An 11,448-nucleotide genomic window follows, 5' to 3' on the forward strand; every position below is an offset into this window, starting at 1 on the left:
AAAAGAAAAGAAAAGAAAACAGGCTAGGTGCAGTGGCTCATGCCTGTTAACCCCAGCGCTTTGGGAGACCAAGGAAGGTGGATCATTTAAGGTCAGGAGTTCAAGACCAGCCTGGCCAACGTGGCAAAACCCATCTCTATTAAAAACATAAACATCAGCTGGGTGTGGTGGAGCGCACCTGTAATTCCAGCTACTCAGGAGGCGGAGGCATGAGAATCACTTGAACCCAGGAGGCGGAGGTTGCAGTGGTGCCACTGCACTGTAGCCTGGGTGATAGTCAGACTCTGTCTCAAAAAAAAAGAAAGAAAGAAAGAGAGAGAGAGAGGGAGGGAGGGAGGGAGGGAGGGAGGGAGGAAGGAAGGAAGGAAGGAAGGAGGGAAGGAGGGAAGAAAGGAGGGAAGAAAGGAGGGAAGGAAGGAAACTCAAAGAATGTTATTATAAAAAACTAACTAGGCCAGGCAGTGGCTCATGCCTGGAATCCTAGCGCTCTGGGAGACCAAGGTGAGAGGAATGCTCGAGGCCAGGAGTTTGAGATCAGTCTGGCAGCATAGCAAGACCCCACATACACCATTAGTCAGGTGTGAAGGGACATGTCTAACAGTCCCAGCTACTCAGGAGGCTAGGGCAGGAGGGTTGCTTGAGCCCAGGAATTTGAGGTTACAGTGAGCTATGATGGTGTCACTGCACTCCAGTTTGAATGACAGAGCAAGACTCTCGTTAAAAAAAAAAACAAAAAACTAAATAAACACATATTCTGTTTGAATAATACCTGAAAATCGTTTTTAAAAACTGTGGTAGAATTTCTTAAAAAGAAGATTCTCAAATATGTTTAAAGCATCTTTTTAGAGAAACATCCATTATTTCTGTGAAGAGTGTAAGTAGTTTACAATTATTGAGTTGCAGCTTAGAAATGTTGCAACCAAAGAGTACTATACTTATTTTTAAAATCACTTAACTCAGTTCAGTTTTTCCTGCTTCCAAATTAACTAGAAAGAAAATGTAAAATCTGTTCTCAATAGTCTAAACTGACTCCACATTAAAGACTCTAAATCCACTGAAATAAGAAAAGGCTATATAAGACACTTGCTATGTTCAGTTGGCTCGACAGCGACAAATTATTTAGTATACAAAAAAATTGCCTTACCTTGCTTTCACTGATTTCTCGTATCCACTCTTTTACCAGGTTATTTAGTTTTCCCAAAATTAGAATCCTGTTGATAAAACAATTACCCATCAAGTATTCCAGATCATTACTGATTAAATTTCTTAAAGCTTTAAATAAATATCTTCCTAAATTTTGAGTTTTTAAGTGATCAGAAGCACAGTATATTGTAGTTAGCGCTCTCTCTCTCTCTCTCTCTCTCTCTCTCTCTCTCTATATATATATATATATATATGTATATGCACTGTTACACTGAGTAAGGCATTCCTCTTCCTCCAGAAAATTCAGAACTATAATAACCAAAGTATTAAAAAAAATATCAAAATTATTGCTTTAGAAAAAAAAAGTAACATCAAAATTAAAATTGAGAACTCTATGTAGAAAATGAAGTTTTCAGCTGGTGCAGTGACTCACGCCTGTAATCCCAGCACTTTGGGAGGCTGAGGCAGGTGGATCACCTGATCATCTTGATCAGGAGTTCAAGACCAGCCTGGCCAATATGATAAAACCCCATCTCTACTAAAAATACAAAAAATTAGTCGGGTGTAATAGCACAGGCCTGTAATCCCAGCTACTTGGGAGTCTGAGACAGAATTGCTTGAACCTGGAACGCGGAGGTTGCAGAGAGCCAAGATCAAGCCATTGTACTCCAGCCTGGGCAACAAGAGCAAGACTCTGTCTCAAACAAAAAATTTTTCTCTCTTAAGTATTCTCTTCTCCAAAACAGATACATAGATCTGGGCAAATAACCCCGGCCTTCTAAGTGAGTAGAGGATGCCTCAAAATTAGTTTATTTTAACATTAATAAAAATTTCTGAGTTAAAAAAATATAGAATATACATTTACCTGCGCTGCAGTTCCTCTTCCTCTTCAAAAACCCCGAAGGGTTTCAGTGTCTCAATTAGTTTCTGTGTAAGTATGCAGTCAGTCTCCTTGGGGGCTGCTAAGCTGATAGGAGAAGTGATGCCATAGTGCTTCTGTGGCGGTTGTGTTTGTTGTGATCCCTGTGTTGTAACTGGACTACAAATAAAATTGGATAAAATTAGTGACAAAAGAATTCTACAATTTGAAATAAATCAGCATGAAAAGAAAAACTACTTTAGCAACACACATTTCTAAAGATGATTGGTTCCTTGCCATACTCCCAAAATTTTTATGACAAAAAGTGACCAAAAGCAAGGGACCAAAAAGAGGAAATCCCTCCCCAAGAATTTTAACTCTGTCACTACTTAAACACCTAAGTTAGAATCCAGATCAAATACATTGCTCGAGAAAACACTATCCAGAATATAGTAAAATTCTGAGAAATTTCACCTCTTGAGAAGAAGCCAAAATCTGTTTCTTAAACATTGATAAACAAACTACAAAAATGCCACTTTACCAATATAAGACAGTCACCAAATGAAACTTGGCATCTTGCTCACAATGAAATCAAGCTCAGAGATAACGAAGCAAATAGCACAAACTTAAAATTTGAAGGGAAAGAACTATATTCACCTCTAAGCTTGTTACTGATTTTTTAAAGAGATTTACACTTCAATAATGATACTAGTCTAAAATGTTTATTTTATACACACACAACTACTTTTTTATCCATTTTAAGAGAAGTTCCACATTTGTAAAAAGGCACAGCATGCTCTAAATGCTTAGGAAATTAATTTGACTCAAGCTTTTTTCATAAAAAATTGTTTTCATTAAATTAACTTTAAAAAGTCAACACAATATTTTAAAACTAACAGTTGAGTAACATTCAAAACCAAGTAGGTGGTCAGGCACAGTGACTCATACTTGTAATCCCAGGACTTTGGGAGGCTGAGGCAGGCAGATCACAAAGTCAGGAGATCGAGACCATCCTAGCCAACACGGTGAAACTCGTCTACTAAAAATACAGAAAAATTGGCTGGGGGTCGTGGTGTGCACCTGTAGTCCCAGCTACTTAGGAGGTTGAGGCAGGAGAATCATTCAAATCCGGGAGGCGGAAGTTGCAGTGAGCCAAGATCATGCCACTGCCCTCCAGCCTGGCGACGGAGCAAGACTCCATCTCAAAAAAAAAAGAGAAAAAAACAAAAAAACAAGTAGGCGACAAGGAAAGACCCAAAATCTGGATCGGTTATTTCTCCCAAATTCCATTCCTTAAGAAATTAACTGTTTATAGGCCAGGTGTGGTGGCTCACACCTGTAATCCCAGCACTTCGGGAGGCTAAAGCAGGAGAATGACTTGAGCCCAGGGGTTGAGGCCAGCCTGGATAACTGTTGAAACCCTGTCTCTACCAAAAAAAAAATAATAATAAAATAAAATGTTTATTTACACACACACACAGAGCTACTTTTTATTTTTTGAGATGGAGTCTCATTCTGTCACCCAAGGCTGGAGTGCAGTAGCACAGTCTCAGCTCACTTGCAATCTCCGACTCCCGGGTTCAACCAATTCTTCCTGCCTCAGCCTCCCGAGTAGCTGGGATTACAGGCATGTGCCACCACACCCAGCAAATTTTTATATTCTTAGTAGGAACAGGGTTTCACTATGTCAGCCAGGCTGCTCTCGAACTTCTGACTTCAAGTGATCTGCTGGCCTCAGCCTCCCAAAGTGCTGGGATTACAGGCATGACCACGGCTACTTTTCTACCAAGTTCTAAATATGTTTTCTACTTTAAGTTAAAGTGTGATAATCTGCATAAGCAGTAAGATGCCAAATCTAAGAATGCTACGGAAGTGAGGCTTATGATGCATTTACTATACAAATCCACTGGGTTCTAGCCTATGCCATGACTACTAGACTGTTCTGTAATTTGTCTCGTGATATCAACACAGACCTAAGAATGCCAGGAAGCCCATAGTGCATGTCACTAATTAGCCACTGGGCTGCATGTCATCTATTTACTGTTGCCTGGTCTAGTTACATACTGTCTTAATTTAAACTCAGATTTTGTAATAACATTTACTGAATAACTATGAATCAGACTTATCTCTTGTAGAAATTGATTTACATTAGATCATTTCCTCCTACTCCTTTAATCTAAATTGCATAGCTACTCAAAACTATAATGTTAATCCCCATCAGCACTAAATATTTGCTGAAGACTTGGCCAGGCATGGTGTCTCACACCTGTAATCCCAGCAAACTTCGGGAGGCCAAGGCAGGCAGATCATTTGAGGCCAAGAGTTCAAGACCAGCCCAGCCAACAAGGAGAAAACCCATTTCTACTAAAAATACAAAAATTAGCCAGGCATGGAGGCATGCACCTGTAATCCCAGCTACTTGGGAGGCTGAGGCAGGAGAATCACTCTAACCTGGGAGGCAGAAGTTGCAGCGAGCGAAGATCATGCCATTGCACTCCAGCCTGGGCAACAAAGCAAAACTCCATCTCAAAAAAGCATTTGCTGAAGATGAAATAAAAATGTTCCATTTTCTAAACATATGTAGCATCTCCCATGGTATTAAAATATGCACATGAAGGCTGGGCGTGGTGGCTCATCCCTGTAATTCCAGCACTTTGGGAGGCCAAGGTGGGCAGATAACCTGAGGTCAGGAGTTCGAGGCCAGCCTGATCAACATGGAGAAAGCTCATCTCCAATAAAAATACAAAATTAGTCAGGCAAGGTGGCATGCACCTATAATCCCAGCTACTCAGGAGGCTAAGGCAGGAGAATCACTTGAACCCGGGAGTCAGAGGTTGCAATGAACCAAGATTGTGCTGTTGCAATGTAGCCTAGGCACTCCAGCCTAGGCAGTAAGAGCAAAACTCTGTCTCAAATACACACACACACACACACACACACACACACACACACACACACACAGTGTAACTGAATTCATAATGTCTTGGTCATTACACATTTTAATCAACAAATTGTTATCAGAATAAATCTGCCATCAAAAAAGTGGCCCTCAAATCTGCCTAACCATGAAAAGCCTCATACCATATACCAACAGATTTCAAGCAATTATTTACTTATTTACTAATTGCGGGAAGGTTTTTGTTTTCCCTAGCTTTGAGATATCACTGACATACCAAAAATATTGAATGTAATTAATGTATATAATCTGGTGAGTTTGGACATATGCATATACTTGTAGTTAGCATAACAAAGGTAATAAACATATCCATTACCATTTCCCTATGTGCCCCCTCTGATTTTCTGCGGTAAGAACACACAACTTGAGATCTACTCTTTTTTTTTTTTTTTTTTTTTGTGATTGGAGTTTTTCTTTTTTTTCCCGGGCTGGAGTGCAACGGCGCGATCTAGGCTCATCATAACCTCCGCCTCCTGGGTTCAGGCAATTCTCCTGCCTCAGCCTCCTGAGTAGCTGGGATTACAGGCAAGCGCCACCATGCCCAGCTAATTTTTTTGTATTTTTTAGTAGAGACGGGGTTTCATCATGTTGACCAGGATGGTCTCAATCTCTTGACCTCGTGATCCACCCGCCTCATCCTCCCAAAGTGCTGAGATTACAGACGTGAGCCACCGCGCCCCGCGAGATCTACTCTTAACAAATTTAAAATTTAACAAATTTTTAAGTGCACAATACAAAGTATGCTTACCACATATCCTAACATAACTGTATTATCTGGTGTTATTCATTGCTTTATGAGTTTTTCTGAATAAACTACAGCCCTTCAAAATTTATCCTGGCATTATGAACGCTTTTATAAATGATTTTAACACAAGTAAAGCCAAGGTAAAAAGTGTAAACAGTTCATTTTGTCTGGGCTAGATCTGGTTCAAGCAAGGAGAGCTTTTAAGTCAAGTGTAAACTGAAATCATATTTTGTAGCTTCAAGGAATAAACCTCTATTTTTGTTTTGTGCAAGTAATATGTTTCTCTCTGCATTCTTTTCCATTCTCAAGGAATTAAATTCATTACCAGTTCAGTTTGAATCATTAAAAAACAAAGAATATCTATTTTAAGATTCCTCTATCTTTCCCACTTTTTTCTTACTCAAATCTTCAGATTTTAATTATCCCAATAAACAATGTTTGGAAAGCTCTTGTCTACTTTAACTTTCTCACCAGAACATTAGAATACAGGCCCTAATTTCTTAATGTGCAGAAGATTTGTTCAGCCTAATTTGAAAAAAAATACTGATGATTACACTAACATTTTGATGGGGAAATAAATCATATGCAAGCTGGAAATTTTAATTTACTTTATTCCAAATGTAGGCACATCATCCAGCCTCAGTATTACTTTGTATCAAGATAAAACCACGTGTTCCATCTAATTCAAGAAAGAACATGTATGGACCAGGTGTGGTATATCATATGTATAATCCCAATGCTCAGGGAGGCACAGCAGGGGAAAAAAATCACTTGAGGTCAGCAGTTTGAGACTAGCCTGGGCAACATAACGAGACACACATCTCTATGAAAAATAAAAATTAGCTGGGCTTGGTGGCACATGCCTGTAGTCCTAGCTACTCAAGAGGCTGAGGCAGGAGGATGGCTTGAGCCCAGGAGAGAGGGAGAGAGGGAAGGAGGTAGAAGGAAAGGGAGGGAAGGAAAAAGGATGGAAGGGAAGAGAAAGAGGAGGGAGGGAGGGGAAGGAAGGAAAAGGAAGAAAAAGGAAGGAAGAAAGAAAAAGAAAAACATATGCAACATAGACCTACCAAATAAAAACAAATACATACTCTGAAATTTATAAGATATTTGTGTCTCCAATAAAAATGGCTCAGCATGAGCTTAAGAAGCTAGACTAAGAATTCCAGGCTGCCAGATGTTTCAAATGTCCAAAGTAGAAACATTAAACATAACACTTTAAATGGAAGTGAAGATTTTTCATTTAACATTAGAAATTAAGTAGAGTGATAAAACAATTTAAGGAATCCTTTTGTTGCTGCTCTCCCTCTAACAAAACAAAACTATATACTCTAATATTAGGCAATTTGGAACACAAATCTCCAAAGATGAAGGACTCTTCTGCCTTACATACCTACACACTGACGCTCTCCTGGAATCATACACCAGACAGGTACCAATCCCAAGAATGCAAAGTTCTTCCTCCCATTCTTGAACACACTAGACATCTGCCCATTCTAAAAACATTTTTACCAGTATTTTTCTTCAGACATTATTCTACTTTGAAAAATAAACGTCTACAATTCATGTAAAAGAAAAAATACAAGCCAGACATACAGCTACAGTATTTGTGACACCTTAAAATGTCTTCCTGGTTTTTAATATGAAGAACACTGCTTTGTTTGAGCAACTAGTCTATTTTCATCTTACCAACATAATTAGTATTTACCTTTAGGGTACTGCCTGAATTCTTAGAGTGAAACTGGTAGCCATCTAGCAAGTTCTCTACTCTATAAAAACACAAAAATTACTGTATTTCCTTAAGAACTATTTTTAGTATCCTAATTTCTTGCTCCATTGTATATCTATCCTTATTCTTCCTTTTCGTTTACATCTAATGCAAACATCTTGCCAGTTTTAAATATTATGACTAAAGCATTCTTAAAAGTCTTAATCCTTTCCGGATCACAGTAACACATAAATACCTTCACAAAACAGTACCTATATGAATGTTGCCCCCTCTCAAAATCACAAAGGACAGTCAAACTCCCCTCTATATCCCCCACCACATACACACCTTTTCTTACTGGTTCAAGGCACTGTGTAAAGAATTTTCAGAACTCTTCTCTCCTTAGAATACGAGTTTTCTTTACAATAAATTATTCTTATCAAGGCAAAGTTCACATAGAACACATGCCTCTTAATTTTTTAAATTTTAACATTCTATATAACAATTCCTTTTTAACTATTCTAGTTTTGACTCTTGGCAATTTTGGTCCCAACTCCTTTCCTTCTACTCCTTTGTCACATGGTTCCACCATGCATACTACTAAGCGTGTCTTCCTAAAATACAACTTTCCAAAAACTGTAATTTCTGGTAATAGCATTTAAGACAGACTACAAAGTCTGGTCTCAACTCAAAAGCAATCTGATAAAAAAGAAAGCAGGCTTGATTTCCCTTCTGGTACTCATCATATTACTCTGGTTTCTTTTCTGCCACTGGTCGTATCATTCTAAGTAATCTGCATCTCTGTGGATTTACCTTAGAATTTATTATATCTCTTCTTTACTTTGGATAACAAACCAGGAATTTTACAACTACAACACATAACACTATAGAGCAGTTTCCAAATATGGAAGTTTTTAGACCAATGCTGAGAGGCCTAAATGCTGCAGGTCTATCTTTTCCCCATGCTAGGCTGTCAAGTTGATTTTAATTAGGATAAATATTTAGGAACTTAGAATAGTGACATTTTTGTCTAATCAGCATATGACTGTTAGCTATTTTGGCTGGACATTTGTTTCAAAAGGTTAGACATACAATTTTAACTATCAAGAACCACCTGGCTGGGCATGGTGGCTCATGCCTGTAATCCCAGTACTTTGGGAGGCCAAGGTGGGTGGATCACCTGAGGTCAGGAGGTCGAGACCAGTCTGGCCAACATGGTGAAACACCATCTCTTTAAAAAAAAATAACAAATCACCTTGGTACAGTAATTATAAATCTAATTCAAACAGTGCAAGTTTCTATGATTTGTTAACTGGAGTTTAATGGTCATACATTCAAATAGGCAAAGTATGATCATCTTTGGACATATACTGATAACCATTTTAAGTCAGTGAAGAAAACTATGAAATATGCAAATGGCTTTGATTGTCCACAGTAAAATCTAAAACCGAGATGCTTTGATTTCAAAAATATTTAAAAAGTATAAAGGCACTAAAAGAAAATGAAAAACATTTTTCAGAGCCTTACTCAAGCAAGACACAAAATGCAAAAGTCATACACAGAAACAGGTTAACTTATATCAAAATATTCCAACTTTTATATAGTAACAATACATCATAAGGAAAGTTAAAGCAAATGATAAAAGGAGAAAATACACGCAACTTACGCCAAAACAGCAATACTCTTAATACATAAAGAACTCTTCAATCAATTTTTTAAAGCTTTACTGCTTATCAGGGAAGCAAATTAGGACAACCAGGTTAAAGAAAAACAATTTAATGTATGCGGTAAGAACGAAAGACGAAAACCATCCAACGTTGGCAATGCTGAAATCAAATGAGCCCTTATTCATCTATGAAAGCAAACTTGTTACATCATTTTAAAACGCAATCCGGTATTTGCCAAAATTAAAAATGCATATACCAATTTTAAAAGTTTGTCTAGCAACTTTATCTCTAGCCGTCTACAGAAACACTAGGACAGAAGATTCAAACTGAAAGCCTGAAGCTGGAAGACGTATTCTCTTTAATCATGCATTTTTAAAATATAAAATATTACATAAAAACCTAAATTGTCAGGCCTGATGCAGTGGCTCAGACCTGTAATCCCCACACTTTGGGAGGCTGAGGCTGCAGGATCCCTTGACCCCAGGAGTTTGAGACCAGCCTGGGCAACATAGGCTATCTGTACAAAAAATAATTAAAAACTGGCCAGCTGTAGTGGCATTGCACCTGTAGTCCCAGTTACTCAGAAGGCTGAGAAGAGGATTTCTTGAGCCCAGGAAGCTGAGGCTGCAGTGGGCCGTGATCACAACACTGCAATCCAGTCTGAGTGACAAGCCATCTCCAAAAAAAAAAAAACAAAAAGCAAACAACAAAAAATATGTAAATTTCCAGCCACTCCTAAAGTACAGGTGCAAGGACCGGAGACAGCAAAATAGGGACCAGAATTCCAGCATAACAGAAAGGAGCTTGAAATGAGCAGTGTCTATATCCTAGGGCTATCCCCTAAAAAGGGAGTTTGTTTGGTATACTTCGTTCATTCATTTGTAAATTAACTCTCTTGATGTCACTGGTTCTGGAATTTCAACCTTGCTCACAAAACCAAGACAGAAAGGCATTCAAGATTGTTCACTGAGCGAAGTATGCAATGAAGTAAAACTGGGAACCACCTAAATAGCCATCAGTAAAGAACTGGTTACTTACAGTACATGCTTAAAACATAAAACTACGCCAAAATTAAAAAATGAGATAGTACATGTAGCAGCATATGTATCAGGAAAAAAAGCGGCAGAATATAATTATGATCATAGCTGCCATTTGCTGAAATTTCAACATATCCCAGGTATTATGTCAAGCACTTTACATTATTCCCAATTTTTTTCTAGCAACTCTTACTATTAATAAATGATATCCATTTTAAGAAACTAAGAAAGAAGGGCTGACTAAGTTTACCGGACCAGAATGTGAAATCAGGTATCTGATTCCATAGCCTATAATAATAATCTCTATACTGAGGCATCTCTGCACATCATTTACAATATGTAGTCATATAGATACAGATTTTCTTTTTATTTTAGAGATGGGGTCTTGTTCTTTTGCCCAGGCTGGTCTAAACTCTTGAGCTCAAGTGATCCTCCCTCATAGCTCAGACTACAGGCACATCCCATAACAACCGGTTTTGTTTTTGTTTTTTTTTTTTAACTATTTGTATGTTATGTCTATAATATATTCATAGAAACACAACCAAGCAGAATTGAGACAGGAAAATGTTACCTTATATTTTATAAACTTGTTTCAACTTGTTAAATTATTTTTTAAAGTAGATATTAATAATCTTGCAAAAGTTGAAAGTCAACTAATTCTACCATTCAGCATGAAATTAGAATAGCGATAACAAGGAGGCTAAAATCACCCCATGAAATGGCTGCAAGGGGCACCAAACAAATCCTCAATTTAAAACGATAATTAGCTTTTGGTTATTAGCTAAAAACTCAGTTTCTACTAATTAAAGCACTATTTTGTGAAATAAACCAAAATGTTTAAAATAGCTTTTTAGTGCAATACTCTGTGGCTAGAAATAATAAATCCAAAGCAAATCATGCTTTATTTATTGCTCCAGAAAGCTGCTAGGGCAGCCAAGGTTATTAAACATCAACTCAATTTTCCTAAAAATACTTTTTTTCTCATCTACCTTTTGTCAGAAAGTACGGTATTAGGCTGAAATGTACCAAATTCCTAAATATGCATAAAAGACAATGCTAAATAAAATACAAAGATGCTTAGGACAGTCTCTTCTCAATGACTGTCTCAAACTTAGTCTGGGATTCAGATCCTTAAACAAGTAAGCAAAAAAACATTAAAGAAACAAAGATAATGCTGGGTGGATCACAAAGTCAGGAGTTCAAGGCCAGCCTGGCAAACATGGTGAAACCCCATCTCTACTAAAAATACAAAACTTAGTCGGGCATAGTGGTGTGCCTCTGTAATCCCAGCTACTTGGGAGGCTGAGGCAGAATTGCTTGAATCCAGGAGGTGGAG

The 11,448-nt window shown here is 37.9% G+C and overlaps 1 protein-coding gene across 6 annotated transcripts in view; it reads right to left on the bottom strand.

The window, feature by feature from the left end:
- Nucleotides 1-11,448, bottom strand: part of PAPOLA (poly(A) polymerase alpha) — a 65,437-nt gene that overhangs the window by 44,656 nt on the left and 9,333 nt on the right. For all 6 annotated transcript variants that reach the window (XM_032287476.1, XM_032287475.1, XM_032287480.1 and 3 more), the window contains exons 2-3: nucleotides 2,009-2,182; nucleotides 1,145-1,211 (exon numbers count right to left, since the gene is read on the bottom strand). In XM_032287476.1, coding sequence (XP_032143367.1) covers nucleotides 1,145-1,211; nucleotides 2,009-2,182 — 241 coding nt within the window. The remainder of the gene's footprint in view (nucleotides 1-1,144; nucleotides 1,212-2,008; nucleotides 2,183-11,448) is intronic.

This window comes from Sapajus apella, unplaced genomic scaffold (assembly GCF_009761245.1).
Source record: "Sapajus apella isolate SASKATOON/1434 unplaced genomic scaffold, GSC_monkey_1.0 scaffold20, whole genome shotgun sequence".
NCBI lineage: Eukaryota > Metazoa > Chordata > Mammalia > Primates > Cebidae > Sapajus > Sapajus apella.